At 41.3% G+C, this 23,522-nt stretch overlaps 1 protein-coding gene across 1 annotated transcript in view; it reads right to left on the bottom strand.

Annotated features, from left to right (window-relative positions):
- The window catches only part of LOC310855938 (CUB and sushi domain-containing protein 3-like), a gene marked incomplete at its 5' end in the record, with an annotated part of 374,665 nt that overhangs the window by 12,415 nt on the left and 338,728 nt on the right, over window positions 1-23,522 (bottom strand). Inside the window, 4 exons of the mRNA XM_083761135.1 lie at window positions 4,199-4,310; window positions 10,389-10,462; window positions 11,095-11,268; window positions 20,217-20,390. Of these exons, the coding sequence (XP_083617261.1) occupies window positions 4,199-4,310; window positions 10,389-10,462; window positions 11,095-11,268; window positions 20,217-20,390 (534 nt within the window). The remainder of the gene's footprint in view (window positions 1-4,198; window positions 4,311-10,388; window positions 10,463-11,094; window positions 11,269-20,216; window positions 20,391-23,522) is intronic.

Raw genomic sequence — 23,522 nt, 5'->3', positions numbered from 1 at the left:
CATGGAGGTATAGATAAGAAAATAGCTATCCTGAATAATGTTGCCACCTGTGGGAGAACAAACAAGTTGCCAGCTGTCAAATGGGAGAGACAGCTGTCATGACACTAAATTGGCCCTTCATGGCTTCTTTAATGACATTAGCAGCGGTGGATGCAAACAGCTAGGATGAAAGACACTTTCTGGCCTTCAAAGAGGAGGAGACTGTGTGACTCAGGGAGGTGTGTGGGGGGGTGGGGGGGGAGGTTGTCATTGGTGGAATACATAAGGCTGGCTGAGCTAACTGTAAATCGCTCTTGCCTCCCGCAAAGACACCTCCTGTCAATGTCAATATGTATTTGAGTGCATGTGAGCATGCCCTTGTACGTACAGAATGTATGGGCATGCATGTGCTTAAACATTATACTGCAGATGAGACTAAGACACTGCACACCAGATAGAGGGCTTAATAGCCTGAGTGTCCTCCCTCTAAGGAGCATTAAGCACTTGCAATGCCAGGGGTTCAACTACATCTGTGATGTCATTGAGATTCCAATCTTTTCTGTTCTATCTGACATATACTATGAAGAGAAGCAGAAAACATTATAAAATGGCCTTCAACTCCTGACACATTTCATACCAAACTTATGTAGCAACCATGTCGACTCAGTAACACTTCTCAGTGAAAACCGGGTGACATCCATTTGTAGGAAATTAACTTGAGCATTTTTCACATGCAGAGACTCAGACATAAACATAAACGATACACCCATATAATAGGCATGTGACTATAATGCCCACCGCCGAGTTGTTAGGATAATGTGATCGTTCAGAACGCCGACCCGACCCATTATGTCCATATGGGCATCTATGGATATCCAGTTGTCCAGAACTGCCGATATGGCCATATATGGGCAGGGCATACTAGTTATGGGCATATGCTAATCAATCACCAAGTACAAAGGGTACTCTGACATAGTCCCCTACACTATGACTCAGACATATCGGTCGGTTCTGACCTCTAGTAAGATATAACGACACAATCTTGAATATTATTCAAATGTTTTTTTAATGCATACATTCAGCTAACAACATTCTCGCTCAAGGAAGGCCAGAGGGCTGAAACATTTGAACATAATATCTGCATCAAAAGTAAGCAAAAACAACAAAATAGGCTGCATGTTGTTTTGCATGTACCACCTCCTATCTGAGATGTTTATTCAGTAAACATACTGAAAGATTGACAAACAGAGAAAATGAAACAGTATTTGCCGACTTTGGTACGTAGCTACAAGGAACTTTTGAAATGAGATGAATACATGATTCATGAGGATATTTCATGTTATCTGTTTACATTGCATGGTGTGATGCACCATTGGATACTGTATACATACAGTAGTGTTTGGCAACAAAAATAGCACCCTCTCCACGTAACCCATTTAAAATGACATTCTGTCAGCATTATGTCCAAGCAGGCTGTACAGTCATAACATGAATACAGATGAAGCGCAAGTCCCTAAAGAACATGTCGCAACTACGTCATAACACATCTCCCATTCACTTAAGTTATAAAGTGCCATGTTTATTAAAATTTGAATTAGCACTCCAGTTTTTACTCATGAGATTACAAGAGGACTCAAAAGAGTCTTGTACTTCGTTCTGAACAGTGTTCACTCAGAGTTCAAATGCAATGCGATGCCTCTGAAAGTCTGATAGTGCTTCAGGTAGATGGAGATCGACAGGGACAGGTGGTGATGGAAGCACAGCGAATGATGGATCCCTGTGCTCGTCCTCAAGGTTAGCCAGACATGGACAGCTACTGTATACCAAGCAATGGTTAAGTGGACAAAGCTCTACATGCAGCACTACATGACCATAGGAACAACCTCACAGCTCCATTTCTCTAGAGTAAATTATTAGTTCTTCCTTACTAGCTGCATGGTTTTCCGCAGGGCAGCAACACATAATGTCTTGTACCTGACTAGCAGATAATTAGGATGATATTTTAGCTCACTGGCCCATGTAAACTAAATATTGATTTAATGTTTACTATAGTGTTTCCTGGCCTGCCAGGTGTCTTTAGACTTCCCATAAAGGCATATGCCTAGCAGCCTAGTTGACAGTCTCTGCTGAATACCATCTGCAAAATATGAATACTTACTCATTTTCTATGGCTGACAACTGTTTAGAAAGACTGCAAGTATTGCATTGTTTCCAAAGTTAAGTGGCTAATTGTTCATATTCTGCAGTTACACAGTCAGTCAGCAGGCTGATTTCCATATTCCAAACAAACCAAACTGACAGAAACGCAAAGTACTGTAAATGTTTAATTTGAATACGCCAGAAACCAAAAAGACAACTTGAACTTTTCATGCCTTCCTCAACTTTGGTGTGTTCATCTAAAAGAAAAACTAAACTAAAAGCTATTTTTATATCTGGTTATAGTGGCTACTGCTTTTAAAGTAGCCATGACCTTTCTTGCTGTTGTATTGTCTCTTGGCAAATTATAATGTATTACCTGATTTGAGTCTAGCTGTGCTTAACATCAACAACGTGTCACATTGCCACATGGGCTTGTAGCTCTTTTCATCACTGAATATTCACCTATGTCATATGCCAAGAATAGGGAATAAGGGTTTATGTGGTTAATTTTGACTGGTCCTCATCATATCCACAATATGTTCAATCCTCCAAACCTTTTTAAAATTGTATGATCAGTGCCAGATGGCTGGATTTTGTGGTTTTGAATCAAGTTAAGTGGCTTCACAGTCGGAGACAACAAGATCTTTCAATCATACAAAAAGGTATTTGAGAAGATTTATGATCCCAGTTTGACCCAGGCCCAACACACTCAGAAACACTCTGCATACTATGGTATAGGTGCGCGCACACGCACGCACACGCGCACACACACACACACACACACACACACACACACACACACACACACACACACACACACACACACACACACACACACACACACACACACACACACACACACACACACACACACACACACACACACACACACACACACACACACACACACACACACACACAGCAGTGCAGCAAAAACATTGGGCAGTCTGTGAAGGCTACAGCGTTTATGCTGCCTCAGCTCAAATCGCCCCAGGACATTCCTCTGGGTATCTGGATTGAAGATAACAAAATACATCAAATCTTTTACATTCCCTTGCCATGATACAGACCAAAGATCAAGTGTTTACATGGTGAGGAATAACTAAACAAAAATCTGACTGGAACTACATTGTAATGGCAGGTAGGGGTCAAAATGTAAAACTGTATATTCATTCAAAGGACCACACTTTGTATTCAAAGCCAAGAACCACAATTTCTTGAGTGTGTGAAAGTACAAGAAAATATAATCTGTTCTATCATGTGAAATGACAGAGGAAAGAACATTTCAGGGGAATACAACTATGATTTCTCAAGTGCAGCATGAGGTTGGGAAAGAACAATAAACAAATCAATCTGCACTGTGGGCTTGGATTGGTGTATAGGACAGGTCAACAGTTCCGGCAGTTGAGACAGAATGTAATCATTGTCAACACCTGAAGTCTCTCGGAGTGACTGAAAATGGCAGGTTGATTGAAACTATATGGGTGCAATGTGGGACAGAGGCGATGGCAGAGACGGATGGAAGCGACTGAGAAATGGCAGAGGAATGATGAAGGATGGAGGGAAAACAAGGACACTGTCATGGTACAACCACGTAGTGGACAGCCATGTCACATGTCACATTGTGGAGATATGGGGAGACGGGTGGACAGGGGGATGTACGGAAAGACAGACGGACGGATGGGGGATTGAGTGGGGGGACGGTGGGAAAGAAACAGAGAGAGAGACACAGAGAGAGAGAGAGAGAGAGAGAGAGAGAGAGAGAGAGAGAGAGAGAGAAACACAGAGAGAGAAACACAGAGAGAGAAACACAGAGAGAGAGAGAAACACAGAGAGAGATAGTGGGAGACAGAGAGAAACAGAGAAACAGAGACAGAGAGAGAGAAACAGAGAGACATAGTGGGAGACAGAGAGAAACAGAGAAACAGAGACAGAGAGAGAAACAGAGAGAGATAGTGGGAGACAGAGAGAGACAGTGGGAGACAGGAGAGACAGTGGGAGACAGAGACAGTGGGAGACAAGAAAGACAGTGGGAGACAGAAAGAGAGCAGCTAAGAAGCAGAGATGAGCCATTACTCACGGACACAGGTGGGCTGGGTTCCTGTCCAGGTGAGTTCTGGCAGACAGAGCCTGGTGGTGGAGCCCTGCAGTAGGTGGCCTTGTTGGCAATGGAATTCCACTCTGCTGCCCACCTGGCCAAACACAAACACCACAAGCACAGGACAGGAGAGAAGAGAAGAGGGTCAATACATACACTGATGAAAATGTCAATATACCCCCCCAGCATCACGTCTGAAAAGCTCATCAGAAAAAGAAATACTGCCTGGCCTGCTCAATTGTGTTTGTTCTATTTTCTTTGCATAGGCGATGGTCCCTGTTCCAAAACCACGCACGCAAGCACGCACGCACTCACACACACACACACACACACACACACACACACACACACACACACACACACACACACACACACACACACACACACACACACACACACACACACACACACACACACACACACACACACACACACACACACACACACACACACACCCTTTCCCAAATTGTTCTAAATGAATACAGTAATACAGTTGCAGACTTTAGGCCTACTGTATTGACGGTGTATTAATGTAAGCCAACATTAGCTACAAGCTGTCCTAGAACACAACATGGATTTTATATTAACCTTTCAATCTTTGATGGGAACATATAGCATACAGAATGTGTCGATATACAGTACGTACATGTTATCAAAAACGATGCACTCTGTGCAGGATAACCCGACGCCTCCACATCATTTATGTATTATTTTTCGATAACTGCACATCAAGTAATACATAATAGAATTTTCTCATCCATTGCTGTCAAATCCGTGGGGAATTTCATTATATTCTAAAATCAAAACCATCACGGTCAGGAGACCCAATAATCTGCCTTCATTTGGGATTTATTCTCAGATGTTGCACGGGTTGGAATGATGTATGTTTGAGTACTGAAGGAAGAGAAGAAGAAGAGCATCATCCAATGGAATGCAAAATGATTCATAATAGAGCGAAGTCAGTAGCAGTAACAATAGCGTTTTCTCTTAGTCAGTTGATTCTTCATATCCATATAAGTGAAACAGCCGGGATGACATGTTTATTTTTCTTATATGAGGCGATCTAAGATCCCCCTATGGGGATTACAATGCAAATAAAAAGTACATGAACCCGTGGATTTGCGCCCTCTACCGATATTGACATCAGACTTTGGTGCTGTATCCATTTAGCTTCCCTGTTGACATGGGAATATACAATACAGTAGGGCAACATGTACACTATAGTACAGTATTGGGATTGGGATCCTGTGAGTCATCTAGAGGAGCAGCCATTTTAATTCACAAGTCGGTACCCTTCACTGTCTGTAAATTTATTGCAGATCCACAGGGCCGCTATGTTATCGTCACAGGAAAGCTCCAAAATACTCCATTGGTCTTAGCAAATGTTTATGCACCAAACTGAGATAATGATAATTTCTTTCAAAAGTTTTTGTTTTCACTACCAAACCTCGACACTCATCAGCTCATTTTGGGTGGGGATTTTAATTGCTGCTTATATCCTGCCTTAGACCGCTCCTCGTTGAAGGGTGCCACAACATCTAAATCCACTAAAGTAATTAAGTAATTTCTCCATCAATATGCTGTTTCAGATCCTTGGCGTTTTCTTAACCCTACAGAAAAAGCATACTCCTTTTTCAGTCCAGTCCATCATACATTTTCACGTATTGATTTCTTTTTAGTAGATAATAAACTTCTGTCTTCGGTTCGAGGCTGTTCATATCATGCCATTGTTATTTCAGACCATAGCCCTGTGACGATGGATATCTCCCTTGTGGGGAAAACTGACTCCCGCGCTCCCTGGCGTTTTAACTCCCTCTTGCTTTCGGACGAGGGTTTTGTGCAGTTCTTGAATGATCAAATTGACTTCTTTATCAGTACTAATACCACCCCAGAGATCTCAGCATCTCAGCAGACCTATATGGGCCACCAAAGGAGACAGAATACGGAACGGCTCACTAAATTGACTGCACTCATTGCAGAGCTGGATAATAAATACGCATCCACACCTTCTGCAGATTTATATAAACAGATTATCACCCTCAAATCTGAATTTGATGTTTTATCCACACAACGAGCTGAGGAGATGTTGTTAAAATCGAGACACGCCTATTATGAGTTTGGAGAGAAGCCTAGCAAATTATTGGCCCACCAAATTAGACAGTCAGCAGCTTCCCGGATGATCACTGAAATTAAGGGCACATCGACTGACCCAATAGAAATTAATGCTGAATTTAAAATGTTTTACTCTACTCTATACTCATCGGATTCATCAGTTGACGAGGAGAAATATAATTCATTTTTTGAATCATTGGATATCCCCACCATTAACCCTGCTCAGAAAGGTTATTTAGATACATCTATTTCCCACCAAGAAATGTCTGATGCTATAACCGCTATGCAGAGTGGAAAATGTCCTGGACCTGATGGCTTCCCGGTTGAATTTTATAAAAGAAATTGCTGACAAATTAGTTCCTATTCTGACAAAAATGTTTCTTGAATCTCTAGAGTGTGGTCAACTCCCCCAAACTTTGCGCCAAGCCTCCATCTCACTCATTTAAAAAAACAAACAAAGACCCTCTCAGTTGTGGCTCTTATCGGCCCATTTCCCTATTGAATGTTGATGTAAAGCTACTCGCTAAGGTATTAGCTCTGCGACTTGAGTCCATTCTCCCTTGTATTATTTCCTCAGATCAGACGGGCTTTATTAAGAATAGACACTAATTTTTTAATATTAGGCGACTTTTCAATATTATTTATAATTCCTCATCTTCTCAATACCCGGAAGTACTTATCTCGTTAGACGCCGAGAAGGCATTTGATCGAGTAGAATGGGCCTTTTTATTGGTAACCTTAAACCGATTTGGATTTGGCGAACATTTTCTTAAATGGGTTAGTTTACTGTACTCATCTCCAATGTCTTCGGTTCATACTAATAACAACTACTCTGAGTACTTCCCCCTTTTCAGAGGGACAAGACAAGGTTGTCCTCTCTCTCCCCTACTTTTCGCACTCGCTATTGAACCGCTTGCCATGACATTACGACAGAGCCCGCACTTGAGTGGTATAATTAGAGGCGGTGCCGAGCACAAGGTCTCATTATATGCTGATGATCTGCTTTTATATATCTCTGATCCAGCCACCTCTCTATCTTATGTCCTCTCTATTCTCGAGTCTTTTGGTGAAATCTCAGGTTATAAATTAAACTTTGATAAGAGCGAGCTCTTCCCGATAAATGATGCTGCCCGTGACTACCCATTAGAAATATTGCCTTTCAAAGTCTCCCGCCACGGTTTTTCTTATCTTGGGGTAATCGTTAAAGATAAATTTGAAAAACTTTTTGAACACAATTTCTCTCCACTTTTAACCCGTACCAAACAAGATCTTGAGCGCTGGTCTCTTCTGCCGTTAACACTTGCAGGCCGTATTAATTCGGTTAAAATGAACATTCTTCCTAAATTTCTGTATCTCTTTCAATGTATACCAACCTTTATTACCAAATCATTTTTCAAAAATTTGGATACTATTATTTCGGGGTTTATTTGGAACAAAAATATGGCGAGGCTGCGCAAGACCATCTTAGAGAAACCAAAACAACTTGGTGGAATGGCACTACCTAATTTTTTGTTCTACTACTGGGCTGCTAATTTTCAAGTTATATTGTATTGGCTGCATGACTACAACCTACAATCATCCCCTGCATGGTGGCTCATGGAATCCACTTCCTGTGCCCCGGCTTCTCTGACTGCCTTAGTATGTGCTCCCTCAATTGCGCCATTATCTAAATTCTCTTCCAATGTTTTAGTTAAGTCGACTCTTAATATCTGGACTCAGTTTAGACGCCATTTTGATATTCAACTATTCCCATTACTAACCCCTCTGTGTGCAAATCCATTATTTCCTTCTTCCTTACAAGATCGGGCATTTAAAATTTGGTATGATCATGGCATTAAGTCAGTCAAAGATTTGTTTGATGGTGGCACGTTTGTTTCGTTTGACCAGATTGTTCAAAAGTATAAGCTACCCAGAACCCACTTTTTCCGTTACTTGCAAGTCCGTGATTTTGTTCGCCAAAAATGTACTAGTTTCCCGACTATTCCACCTAATTCACCTATAGACATAATTATAGCGGCAGCTCCTCTTAGTCTTAAGGGAAAGATATCGTCACTCTATACCTCATTATTTGACCTTCAACCTTCAACCACTGCCTATAAGAATATTTGGGCCCAGGACCTGGAGGAAGAAATTTCTGATGAAACCTGGGAGGCCATTATGGGTCGTGTTCATTCTTCATCAATATGTGCTAAACATGGGGTGTTGCAATGTAAATTTCTCCACCGGGTGTACTGGACCAAGGTTCGGTTAGCCAGGATTTATGATAGTGTTGATCCAACGTGCGATAGATGCCACCAGGCTCCAGCTAATCTTCTTCATATGTTTTGGACCTGTCCAGCCTTACAGTCTTTTTGGTCAGCTATATTTGATACTATTTCAGATGTGTTACAGTTTCCCATAGACCCATCCCCTATTATTTCCCTATTTGGCGTCCTTCCTGATACTATCCCCCTGCCTAAATATCAATCTGACCTTGTCGCTTTTGTGACGCTTCTGGCAAGACGTCTTATTCTCATGTATTGGAAAAAAACATACCCCCCTTCACATTCCCGTTGGATATCTGACATACTGCATTTTTTAAATTGGAAAGAATTAAATATACATTGCGTGGCTCAATCTCCAAATTCAGTAAAACATGGCATCCTTTTCTGTCTCATGTTGACCGCCTTATACTTGTGCCCCCGATTGAACCTGATTGAACCTGATTAACTGTCGCCTGACTTGCCAACCTGTCTTGTCTGGATGATGTTTGTGACCGAGATCTGCTTTGTATATTGACTAAATTGGAGTGCCTTTTCTATCTCATGTTGACCGCCTTACACTTGTGCCCCCGATTGAACCTGTATAACTGTCGCCTGACAGCCCAACCTGTCTTGTCTGGATGATGTTTGTGACCATGATCTATGTATATTGACTATATTGGAGTTTTTATTTTATTTTTTATATATTGTTTTTATTGTTTTGTTGTGCTTTGAATGTTCTTTGGTTGTCTTGATTTGGAGTTTGTGTTTTGTTATTGTGTGTGTTTTAGTTTATTTTTGTATTTGTCACTCTGTTTTTATTTCTGAATTTACTTCTATTTGTAAAAAACAAAAAATGAATAAACAGAACATAAAAAAAAAAAACACCTTCTTCTCATAATTTTATTGTGGTATCTAAAGAGCACAAAGTACATTTCTGACTGGGCAGTGTGAGTCAGCCCTAGTGTCCAAATGTAACCAAGTGGACCCCTAAGGAACATTTTGTTAATTAAATTAGTGACTAATTGACATTGATTGTCTCGCGGAGGACGAGACCATAATTTTGAAATATTATTACGACAAACAGATAAACATCCAATTGTTACTGTACAGTGTATACTGATCAGAAGTTTGTCCAGCCTACTGTGTCTGTCCGTGGTGCTGAAATGGTAAAAACCTGTCCATCTCTCTCATGCTGTGTTTCTGTTCATATTTGGATTTCAATTAACATACTGCGGGAGCAGGCTGTACTTTGCTGGAGGTGGGAGGTAAAAAATATAAACAAATATAGAAATAAACTGCCGGCGGGGAACGGACTAATGATGAGAAATCCAGAGTGGGCAGGCACAGGATTAAGGAAAGCACAGTAGCAGGCTTTAGGAATAAATATAATAGTCATGGTTCCAGTAGAGTGGAATAATTATAAAGTGAAAATAGGCAATCTACAAGCTCATAACATTTGAAAAAAGTCTGTTTACAATTATTTTCTTTTTTCTTTTCTTTTTTTAACGTTAAATTACAGCAGTGGTTTCCAAACAAATGGACTACAGTCACCAGTGAAGACCAAGATGCTCCTACCTAAAAAAGTAGTAGATTGGACTTCAGTCAAGTGATCAAGAATCAAAAACCATCAGGAACATGAATGCAGAAGAAACCAGAGGTTGGTCTGTCCAAGTTGTTGTTTGAATGGCCTTATTGACAGAATATCTTTTCTGTTCTGTACTGTACTGTACTGTACTGTACTGTACTGTACTGTACTGTACTGTACTGTACTGTACTGTACTGTACTGTACTGTACTGTAATTACTTTTCTAGTTTACCTTAAAGCCTGTTGTGTAGTTCATGAAGCCGTGTTCTGGTGTTCCTGGGTTTTCACAGGTGGTCTTGGAGGGCTCTGAAACAGGAATCACAATCAGTTTGTATTGTCACGCACATTATGGCTTACAGGTGTAAATCAGTGGGTGAAATTTGTTTTCCTGCAAGCTCCATCATTTCTTGTTTTCATTGTGGCTCATTGCCACAATGTGCAGACCGTTTGGAAGTAATTCAAAAGCACAATGACAGTGACAACCTAATTTTAGCTGATGACATTTTAACCCTCTTTACCCATCCTTTCCCACAGTGTGTTTGTGCTGAGAGGACTATTTGAAGAGTGAGAGACAATTTTCCCATTGTGTACATCTCTAATTTAATAATTTTGGTCAGCAGCATAATTTATTTAATTCCAGTCATGCAAGTGCATATCAGTATACCAGCTCTAATTATGTCCGCCTTTGTTTGTATAATTTATGACACCAGCAAATCTAACATAATCACATTTGGAAACTAGTTTTTTCCTCAAATTATACAAGTGCCCCCGAATTTACTTCCACATATCAATGCCTCATGGCCCTTGAAACAAACCAACACCATAGTTAAATCCAGAGTGTTAATTTAATGAAGTATTGTTGTTGTTCTATTCTTTGCAATATTATAATACACTGACACATTGAACATGAACAATTTGACCAGATGAATCAGTGGTACCTATACAACGAGGCTGTGTTCCACTCCAGGTGCTGTCCTCCTGACACAGACGTGCTGTGGAGCCCACCAGGACATATGGGCTGCTGCAGATAAATGTCACCTCAGACTTGAAGATGAAACTGCGCCCTTCCTTCCTTCCTTTGGCCGGCGTACCCGGATCTCCACAGAACTTGGCTGAGAAAGAAATTTGTAATAAAATAGGAAAGATTGCACGTTTTGAGTCTCCACACAACTGAAATAGCAATAGCTGAAAGCAACTGACAGCATAATATGTTACTTAAATCTGCTTGTGTACAGAGTAAAAAAAAAGTGTTACTACATTTTTTTAGATAAATTAACCCTTAGGATTTTACTGTGCCAACAGGGTGATTGCATCAACTGACATGTGCAAACATCAAACCTAGGAAATAACATAATTCACATCTGTGTATAAGAAAACTGAAAATCTATAATAACATACATTTTGTAGCATCTGTGAACATGTAAACAGCATGAATCTGAATAACATGAAAACACAGTTTTCTCTCCTTCCATCCCTCTTCCTTGCAGGTTAAAGTGTGCATCTCTCCATGTTTGGCTGACACCTCACAGTGGTGTCTTCCCACCATCTCAAGCTCAACACAGACAAATCACAACTTCTCTTCTTCCTTCGGGGGAAGTCCTGGTGACACCCGCTCAAACTGCCAAGAACCGTAAACTATAGTGGTCCTGGACAGTCAGCAGACACATATTGCAGTGACCACTCTACAGCTACAGTACAACACGTCTTCAACATCCCAACATTTAATGCTTCTCCAGTTCTTGAAGTAAAAACAAAAGCTGTTGATGACCTAGACTACAAGGCATGATGGCACCCCTGCAGTATATGATATAGCCCATTTCAGCACACTTTGAACAGCAAACCCAGAAGAGAACAACTGACCCAACCTTTATTATACAACAGGTAGTTCCAACGAAGCAATGGGATTGGTTGAAAGAACTATCTACCTGGCAGATCAGAGTCTCGCAGAGCAGACTCACAGAAAGGTTGTTATTTTGAGAGAGAAAACAGGTAACTGTTGTATAACTGTTCCGTGATGCTTTCGGAACTCGGCTCCGTCTCGTTCCTGTGTGTCACTGGTGTGCCAATAATCATGCTAACGCACACCCTCTCGTGTAATATTGCGTCAGTACGACACCCTAGCCAAAGCTCCAAAACTATGGAATTACATCCTCCCCATCTCAGTCAGTAGCAGGACTCCTTGTGCTATATTGGATGAGTGCTATATTGGATGAGATGATGTATAAAGAGGAGTGTTTTCAAACTTTTGCGGCGTAAACTGGGGAGTGAATCTACAATCCTGATTCCTGACTGACGGAGGTAGGTCATTCCACAGCTTGGAAGCCAGGAGGGAAAAGAGTTTGCCAGGTTGTCATAGGGACAACCTGTATTTGCTGAAGGCCCACTACCCTTCAGAGAATAAAGGTTGTCCCTACAACAACGTGGCAGACACTCGCTGCTCACCGTGAGTGGTGGCAGCCCTGCTGCTGCCATTGTTGTTTCTTTTCCTTTATAATGTGGCAGATAAACATTAATTTATATTCCTTTCCTTGGGAAATTTTAGGTTGTTTTTTATTTTATGTTTTCTGATGCATTGAGACAGTAATGCATTGAAAACAACATTTCTGAGAGTTACTGTGTTATTTTTTTTTCCAATTCCCAATGATCAACCTTGGTGGCAAGTTATCGCCACTGCAATTTATATAAAACAATCATTAACCAATTAAATATCACTTTGTTTGACAGAGCCTTAGTTGGGATTAACACAGCCATCTGCAATTTCAGTTGCTCTGAAAGCCTCTGACATCACGTGACCTGTTCTGTTGGGGTTCCAACGTCTGCATAGGCCGGGAGATGAAGCCCATTGGATTATTATTCCTTCGTTCTCCTCTTTTATGGTGTAGCTGGCTACAGGCTACATCTAATCATTGGATAGCAGCAACTCAGAAATAAAGGTTTTTGGGGCAGTGTGTGCGTGTGCGCGTGCAGGAGTAGTTGGAGCTAGCATTCCATTCATCCGTCTAGCCATCCATCCATCTATCAAAAAAAAAAGAAATCTATGGAATACTTGCCAGCCAGGGTTACTTGTTAGCTGTGGGGAGTTTGGAATGCTCTTTCTCTCGGAGTGAGCAGAGGCCAGGACAAAGAGTCACACCACTCAGTCACACAGCTTTGAGTTGTAGCACAGATCTGCGGGGATCAAGCCAATAATAAGGCAGACCTAGACATGTGCTGCAGTGTGGAGGTCTGGAGGCGAAGATAAGTTCTTGCTTGCATGGTTCTTGCGAAGCAGCAGGGTCTTCTTATACACATTACACACTATATTCACTGAGATAATAGATGTCTGCTTGAAGTTGAGATTACAATCCAGCCCATGCAGGAATGTTCAAATAAAGCCATTTCTGCAAATAGTGTTATCTTGGTACCAAATCCATGTATTCAGAGGCGTACAGTATCTCTGCATAGGAAATATATTTGCCTATATCGCAGTTCCCCCTTTAACAGATGCATTGTGCGTCCAACCACCCTCCGCTGTGTTTACAACTGAAGATCCAAATATATCCAGCAGAAAACCTATAAACTATTATTATGAAACACTTAACCTGGGATGTATGATGTCGTATTTGGATGTCATTTTTCAGGGGTCGTGACAATACCAGGTGACATATGCACATCATTCACAAGCTTCTAGCTTTGAGGAAATGTTGTCTTTTTTTGTGGAAATATAAGAGAATTGGCCCGAGGCCAAACCAAGCTCAGCATATGTAATGTGCCGGGAGAGAGAGAGAGAGAGAGAGAGAGAGAGAGAGACTCCTCATACTCCTATCAAACTTGCTTTTGCTCTATTGCTCTCACATCGTCTCATTCCTTGATGAATTATCTATGCTTTGAAATCATCAGTATGCAGAGGCTAGAGACTCAAAGTTGGGATCACTGTTTCATCCCTGCGTGAATGTGAACTATAGCCTTCACAGACAGTGAAGTGGGGATTATTTTCTGGTCCCCAGCAGGGGCAGCAGGGGAGGGGAAAGGACTTTATGCAGCAGATGGCTGCTCAGATGGCTCAGATGGGCGCACATGGGGGAGCTGTTCGAGGTGAAGGGTCTTGCTCAGGGACCTTCCGAATTCCCAGACAGCCTCTAGCATCGATATAGAGCGTCGCAGTCAGGCCCAGGAAATAATTCCCTATGCATTTTCCCATAGACATTTAAAAAATAATGTATTTAAAGATCTGTAAGCCTCGAACAAAGCTAACTCGGATCGTGACAAATCATGACAACAAACACAATATTTTGGGCCGAACAAATAATTACAAAGAAGAAAAAAGTGTTGTACCCAGCCCTTTCTTCTTTCTAATTATTTGGTTGGCCCAAAAGGTTGTGTTTGTTCTCATGATTTGTCACGATCGTTTGATCAACTATTACATATATATTGAGCAAAAACAAGAGTGCGCCATGGGAAACCAGAAAACTATAAGTATAGGGTTTAAGTGGTTAAATTACCATTTTGTACACTCTGAGTTAGGAAATGGATAAATGAACACAGAGGATTTTACTGTGTGAAGATGAATGTGGGTGTTTAAAGGACAACTTTAGTTTTTTTTCAAACAAGGTTCATGTTTTAGGTTGTTATTAGAGAAAGTAAAAAATGAGTGTTAAATCTTTTCCATTTGCTGCTTTCTTTCGTTTTAGGGATTTTAGCTGTTTTTGATAAGGGGGCGGGGGCATTCGAGCATGGGGCTAAATATGTATTATTTTACATAATTTTATAGCAATTTCTTTTTTTTATTCTTCTAGACCCCAAGAAATTACATATGTCTACTGAATATGAAGGTAGCCTATATACAGGGGGGAAGCCACACTGTAATAGGCTCAATATGTCAGTTTGACACATTCAGAAGATCCCATGATATTTTGTGGCCAGATGTAATTTATTGGGGTCTAGTAGGACTATAGTAAATAATAAAAATGTGTGTGTGTGTGTGTGTGTGTGTGTGTGTGTGTGTGTGTGTGTGTGTGTGTGTGTGTGTGTGTGTGTGTGTGTGTGTGTGTGTGTGTGTGTGTGTGTGTGTGTGTGTGCGTGCGTGCGTGCGTGCGTGCGTGCGTGCGTGCGTGCGTGCGTGCGTGCGTGCGTGCGTGCGTGCGTACAGTAGTATGTCTGTGTCTATGTCTAATATGTGTGTGGCCGGTGTATTGCTATTGAAGCAAGAAAAATGCAAGAGTTATATGAGATTGAGAACACACAGTGTTGTCGATAAATGAGTATTGAAACCGTTTCAAATGTTCAGAATATGTAGCCTCTTCAGGTCTTGACATTAACTTTTTGAGGCAATTTCCCATTCACTTGTCTGGACACAAACGTCACTTGTCCAGAGCACGAGCACACACAAATACATTTCAAATTAACTAACTGTATGTTGGTTTTGGGGATTTGAATATTAGTTGAATATTCTCAGTTTACAAGTTAATAGCCCTAGAATGTCTGTGATCTAATATACATTTCATGTATTCCAAATACACAGCCATAGACTGACCTCATCGGCATTTAAACTTGTATCACTGCATGTGTACTCACCCAATAATTAATTCCTAAGGCTTGGAGTCGTTTTGGCGACTAGTTTCATATTCATTTGAAAGTTCTGGCAGAAAACGTATATTTAGTAAAATACAAATCTCTCCGGCGAGGGGCCCGGAATGAGTGCAGGACTGAACATATCATAACTTCCCGGACAAGCAGACAAGCCTTAATGCCAAGCCCTGCTCTTGATGTCAATGCTAAACCTAACTGATGTACAAGTAACACATTATAAGTGGGTATACAACATACTGTACACACCTTCCACTATACATATTTTGACAGCCTGATGTTTATTCCCTTCATCCTCTCTTCTCGTAACGTGCAGAGAGTTTTTTTGTAATTCTAACACATAAACACTAAAACACTACTAAAGCAATAGGTGTCAGGTTACCTTTTATAATGGCTGAGAGGTGTAGTGAGGCACGACGCAAAGTGAAATGCCTCCAACCATCTCAGACATTATAAAACACAGGTAACATGGGACCTTGTGTGGCTTATTGCTTACAAATGTGGCAACATAAAAATCATAGTTCTTGAACAGTAAGAACAGTAAAAATAATTCACTAGAGAAAGTTACACTTCGTTCTCAACAGGAAGAGACCATTCCGTGTTTACTCAGGCAGTCCAGGCACAGGCTGTGTTTACGTAAACATTTGTCAAACAAATACATAGAGAAACAACAGTGTTAGATAAATCTTAAGGTAACATATTCGCTAGAAATTCATATTTTTTTTAATCCAGATTTAGCTAATATATCTGTGAACAATATATGAAAACCACTAGCACAAGTAAGACGCGCAAACGCGGGAAGCGAACGCAGCTCGTAAATTGCAATAACAACAATTAGAATAAATTACGTACTTTTAATTTTATTTTTAGTTAGTAATTTTTTTACGTTTTCTACTGTGTGTGTGTGTGTGTGTGTGTGTGTGTGTGTGTGTGTGTGTGTGTGTGTGCTACAGCTGCGCCCTCTGGTGGCGGGCGGGTGGTGTCACAGCGGGACAGACACACAGACAGACACACACACACAGACAGACATGATCTGCAGGGTCTCATAGTTAGTGCTCACTGCATTCGCAATCACTGCGTTCGCAACAACTACTTAGTAAAGCGACCGAGACATTGCGAGGGTGATCAGATGTGTTGATGAGGGAATAGGAGGCACATGTATGGGTGCTCCGATCACGTTTTTTGGAGGTGATCCCGATACCGATTTTTTTTCAGCACTGTTTTCTTGTTTTTTTAAATAATCGGCCGATACCAATTTATTTACAGAACAAACAATATAGTAGGCTATAAAAAATAAATGAATTGGGACATTCCATATATCATGTGATTGATAACTAGTCCAAGCTATACATGTTTTTCAGTTTCAGAAAACACAATGTTTTCCTAGACCCATTTGCTTGGAAAACGAAACTGGCAACCCGCGCCCCATGGTCAGTTTCAATAACTTAACTCAACATGTATGGAATGCATGTGCTACTATACTTCCTAAGTATTAAATCATGACCAATCAAATGACTCACTTTTCATTACCTTTAAAAAGGATCCCTGGCTAATAAGCTGTATATGCCTCATATAAAAACAAGATCATCTTTCACTCAATAGTTACAACTCCCGTTGCAAGTTGATTTGTCCATGTGTGGTCAAGCCCTATGGAATGTAAAATGCATGTGCTAATAAATAATATTTAATTATGCTTAACCACCTGCAACACACCCATTGATAATCATACTCATGCTAATTAAACCCACCAGAAAAAAGCAACACAGCCTCTAAAAACAGGCAGTGTTGCCAATGCGAACATGCATCATGTCTTGTCACCATTACAAACATAACAGCTATAAGCTTGGCATCAATCAGATGCAGTCACAACATAAATTAGCAGGAATGTGGACATTTCAGAGAGTACATTGGCACGTGAGGAAGTATCGCTTAATTCTAGCCACTACTCACAGTCTGTTGGCTGGACAAAAATGAGCAATAGGAGCCTGTTACACTGAATGAATAGCCAAAGTAATTGGAATACATAACTGGAATCCTATTTGGAAGTGTCTGGTTTGTTGGGGGGAAATACATGCATCTGCTTTTGATCTCTCTCTCTCTCTCTCTCTCTCTCTCTCTCTATTTCCCTGACCTATTTGTATGCTTATTTTATGAACTCTTGAGTCAACATTAAACGCATTATACTGTACAGTATGTACTCAAGATAAACAGTCAAACAGAGAAATCTTTGATTCTGACTTTGTCTAACCATTCAATTTTAATTAAAATACAAGATCAAAATCCATTGTCTACACAGTCACCCATGCGACTAAGTAGGCTATATTTGCAGAACAGCTTTCAGACAAAATCCATGCAGCGATAGTTCATTGAGACACAGAAGTCAGACGGTTTATTATATAATCCCCTGAATTCATTCTCTATCAGTAATTAATTCTGCTCCTTTAAATCAGCTGTGTCTCTCCATGTCAACTCCCTTCACTCTCATTAGCTGTTGCCAGACCTGGGCAGACAGGCGCAGCCGTTTTCCGTCTGCCGGAGTCTCTTCCGGGTTTTTAGACAGCTGGTGAATGGAAATGAAGCTCCACCCACGCGGCAGAATGCGGCTGGGGAAAGCTTTACCGGGAATCTGGCCGACGCAGCAATGTGCCGCGTGGGTGGAGCATTGAACGTTATGTTGTCGTAATGTCTTTATGTTATGCTCTGCTTTGGGGTTTGTTGTTGACAGGGACGTGCATAGGGGTTTGAGGGGGCCCCCGACGGACGACCGTCGCTTCCTCCTCCCGTCACTGATGGGAGGAGGAAGCGACGCCCGCCCTTCGTGGGCCCCTTCAAAACTATTGGGCCTCCTACTTTTACTATTGGGAGGAAAAATCAACTGCTGTGTAGTTTGCGTAGCGGGGCAGCGAGCGAGAGGGGAATTATTTCAACATAAAATTCAGGACGGAAAGGGCACTTTTCTCCGACAGTCAAAACGGCAGGGGCTAGGGCCCCCTTTCATGTATTACTGTGCACATCCCTGGTTGTTGATATCAGAGCTGTGTCTCGGTACACGGATAATCTGAGATATAAAATGTCATATGATATCAGAACTGTGTCTCGGTGCACAGGTAAATCTGGGATATCACATGAGCAGAGCATCCCGCCATACTAAATGCAATAGCTTTGCAATAAATGGTTAATGGTCACTCTGAGCTGAAGAGTCTTAATGAACCAAACATATTTCAGCATGCCACACTTCAGTAATTTCAACCCACATGAACACAAATATGTTTAAGCAATACCCATCATTGGAATTTCATTTCTGTCTAACTGCAGCAAAGGGACTCTCGATGACACTAGGGTGCCATCAAGAAACCGCGCATACCTCACTGCTATTGAAGGTTTTAGGAAAGATGAGAGGAGACCTGCAGTAACAAGCCCCAAAAGCAAGTCAAGAGTGACAGGCTCACCCTATGGACTCACTACTGTAATATTGATTCGAGCTAGGGTTCAATTCACCCTTCACTGAATCTATTTAAAAGTATAAAGGTGTGCTCAGAAGAGCATAAATCCCAGCCAGGGGCATGCGCTAGTAATAATAACAATGCATTTGAAAAAGTAGCATGGCATGTATGTATACACGTTTTCACATTTTCATTCAACAGGTTGCTTATTCAAACATAATTTCAGTATTTAGATTCTACATTTTGTATAAACCATTTCACACAATGCACAGGCTGCAGGCACGTCATGTATGTGTAAACAGAGCTGGCGAGGAGCCACTTTCAATAAGCCAATAAGTTTGTTTGCTTCTGGCTTATTGCATTGAAAAACAGAACTAACGTGAACTAACTGAGAACTAACGTCTTTAACCGGGCTAGTACGCAGTAGTATGCAAGATTGTGATGTAAATGGAAGATGCAATTCCTTCTTTTTCCTAGAAGATAAATCATTCATAGTTATATATTATTACAAGCAGAACATGTGGTGCTTTAATCACCGTGTTCAAGTTTCAGTACCCACTGGCCGGGTTATAGAGTGGGTAATATACTGTAGGTTCTCTCTGTCTCTCTCTCACTCCCTTTGGTTCAATGCACATAACCGAATTATTGCACTGCACCTTTGCACTAAACCTGCTTTACAACAGTGAAATACGCAAACACAAACAGTAACCTTCAACAGATTTCCTGGCCAACATAATTGGCCAATGACCAAAACAACGAGCTAATAACACCCAATCTGGCACATTGTGCCAAGTCTCGAGAGTGTAACAAAGATGATTTTGACGGCACCGCAGTGCGGTAGATGACAAACAGATTGCTCCTGCTGGAAACCTTTTCCAAAATGAGGGCGAAGCTATGACACAGAATGATACCTCCCTGAAGGTCCCCAACATCATCATCATTATCATCATCATCATCATCATCATCATCATCATCATCATCATCATCATCATCATCATTATTCATCATCAGCAGCAGAAGAAGCATCATCAATAAGAGTACTGGTAACTTACGCAGGCACTGAGGCAGATCTCCACTCCAAGTTCCATTCCCTGTGCAGGTGAGCACAGCAGGGAAGGAGAGCTCATAGCCAGGCAGGCAGCGGTAGCTCACGCTGGTTCCCCACTCTAGCATGGAGCCCTCCAGGAGGCCGTTGGGGAGCGCCTGGGGTGTGGGGCATGTCACCACTATGGGGGAATAAACACAAACACAGCCATCCACGCATCGCACACACACACACACACACACACACACACACACACACACACACACACACACACACACACACACACACACACACACACACACACACACACACACACACACACACACACACACACACACACACACACACACACACACACACACACTTGTTAGTGTGTTTGGATCTTAGATAGCTGCTGTCCTCTAAATCAAACAGAAGACATAAGGTAATTATAGAGAACATTAAGCTTTGGATCTAATTACTATGATTACAGTGTATTGCAGAGATGTAAATGGTCTACATGTCTATCATCAGACCATTGCCTTGAGCGTTTACTGACAAAGCATAGCAGAAGAACAACAAGTGTAAGCAGTGTGTTGTTGTAGTGGTGGTAAAAGTGGTGATGTAGACTGCAGAGGAATGTTCCACATGCTTAATGTTCAGCTTTTTGTTACAGTTCAAGATGCTTGTTTGAACTGTAGAAATTGTATAGTTAACCAACAAAACGTGCATTGATTATACCATATTCACACCATTATCATGAAATGCCACTTTCAGTGTTAAATTGATGTGTACAGGTCAAATTGCTTCAAAGAAGAGTGACTGTAATCATACAGACAAAAAAGAGATATAACACATAACAAAGGGATAAGGTACCTCCAGGGCCGCCGGGACAGGTTGTTTGTGTACACGTGTGTGTGTGTGTGTGTGAGTGTGAGTGTGAGTGTGAGTGTGAGTGTGAGTGTGAGTGTGAGTGTGTGAGTGAGTGAGTGAGAGAGAGAGAGAGAGAGAGAGAGTCAAATGACTCACAGGAACATTCACCCAGACCTGTTAAATGGTCTATTTAACAAAGTTGTTATTGAATGGACACAGATGGACACAGATCGCATATATTGTGCAGCAAGCATACATTTTGATTACCATATAAAGACACTATATACAATTATTATGACCGACACAATCATTAAAGCATGAGGTGGGGTATTCCCAAAATCCCCTGCCCTGCTTTTCAGACATTACTAAATTCCTCATAATATACAGTATAATAAACAGAAAGGCTGGGTTACTAGACAACGTTATGGGTTTTGATGAAGTATGTCTGGAATTTCCCTCAAGACTTCTGATGCATTTTGTTTGAACAGAGTCTCTGAACACAGCAGGCCGAATAATGTCTGATGGAAATAGAAGCCCTTGTCTCTCTGTAATGTAAACCATAAACTTTCCCCTCAACAAATGTAATAAATGAATTTATAATAAAGCTTGGGGTTTGTTGGGGATGAACCCGTGGGGAGGCAGATGGGGTATGGGGTTTAAGCATCTGAATAAATTAAAAGTGTTTGTTTTCAACACCCATCATCATTTCCCCACGTCTCTCTACAGTACATCTTTATGTTTCTGTCAGTCTCTCTACCTACACTCATGCAGGCAGAGAGGCATGCTCGCACACACGGTCACACACATGCAGACACACATGCACGCACACAATAAAGAACTGAAACCAATCTAACCTAATATTAGAACAATTCAGCCTTTTAACAGAACAAAATCCCAGTCATCCTCATCTTGACCTGACACAAAGGCAAAAACACCACAGAACCTTCTTACAGCTGAGTGGTAAAATTAATTTAAATGTAAATTAAACTGCAAAAAAAAACCCTAAAGAACAGCACCGTCTGCTGTCTGGACTCTCTGGGGAGAACAACAGGATGTTGGCCCGTTCGGTCCGCCCTCAGCCCTCCTCTTCCGGTGGGGCACTTATGTTTTCATTCCACTAATCCCCAATGTAGATGTTCTGAAGTCAGCAGCGCATCTCAGAATCTGTTTTTGAGAGAAACTTTCCGCTGATACTGTACATGCAAATCGTAGACTATTCTAATTAACTTTGTAATATCAGACACTTTTATGCAAAGATCCAGCAAAGATAATGGTGTGAAGAAGAAACGTTGAAAATGTAAAAAATATATATATTTTGAGTTTATTAAATCAGCAATATTTGGCTGCATGACTCCATAAACTACAACATATTGTAGGGCTTAAGTGTGTAATTGCTGGTATTGCTGGTATTGTATAAGCACGCATGCACGCACACACACTTTATACATTTACAATGATAGCCTACGCATTTATTTCACAAAATGTATTTAAACTATAGGACTAATTACTTTAAGGTAGCCTAGCTGATTTAAATCTGTTGTTGCCACTGTAAGGTGAGGATCTGACCTGTGTCTCACCGATTTTCTCACTCGCCCGCAAAAAGAGTTCATACAGTATACAGTACATATAGGACTGATGCATTTTGAACGGGTCTTCTATCATATTTATAGTCTTGTATGTATTCATGTGTTGCCTTTGATGTTCCACTCACTGGACTGCTGTGAAAGTGGAGTGTGCCACGTGGGTGTCAATACAACGTTCTCTCTGAGGTGGAACAATCTTTTGTTCCTTTGTTGTTGGTGGTGAATCCAAAAGGATTCCCCCGCACAGCTCTATCCAGTATAGAGTGAAAAATATATAAAATATTCGCTTGGAAATTCAGGCCACTGACGTGCTTTGAATAAACTTCAAAGACTAAACATAATGGCTGTGACAATCTCTTTCTGAAAGTTTTGTTTAAGCCAAAGTCTGATAATGAATTCGTAGATGTCTTCAACTTTGTATATAACATTTTATTTAGCTATTAAAAGGGGCACTTCAATGGAAGAGAGTGTGTAGACTATACAGCTCAGCATTCAACACCATAGTCCCCTCCAGACTTGACACAGCTCAGGGACCTAGTACTCCAACCACATGCAGCCTGTGCAGGTGGAACATCCTGGACGTCTGTTGTGGTGAAAAAGGCAGAGAAATGCCTCTTGCACCTCGGGCAGCTGAACAAGTTCGGCATGGGGCCCAGGATCCTGCTGCATGGCCTTTTACAGAAGCAGCACAAGCGCATTCTGACTGACAGCAGCGTCTGGCATGTGAAATGCTGTGCCCTCAACCGCAAAGCGCTGCAGAGGGTGCTACCATAGAGCTCTGGACAGCCCAGTGGATGAAAGCTTCCCTCCACCTGGGATAAACCAAATGTTATGTCAGTAAAGCCCATATAGGATTATCAACTACCCTAGCCACCCCA

Source organism: Protomyctophum parallelum (genome assembly GCF_964188405.1).
Source record: "Protomyctophum parallelum genome assembly, chromosome: 3".
In the NCBI taxonomy this organism is placed as follows: Eukaryota; Metazoa; Chordata; class Actinopteri; order Myctophiformes; family Myctophidae; genus Protomyctophum; species Protomyctophum parallelum.
Note: the sequence above shows the minus strand (reverse complement) of the source record. Positions and strands in the feature narration are given on the sequence as shown.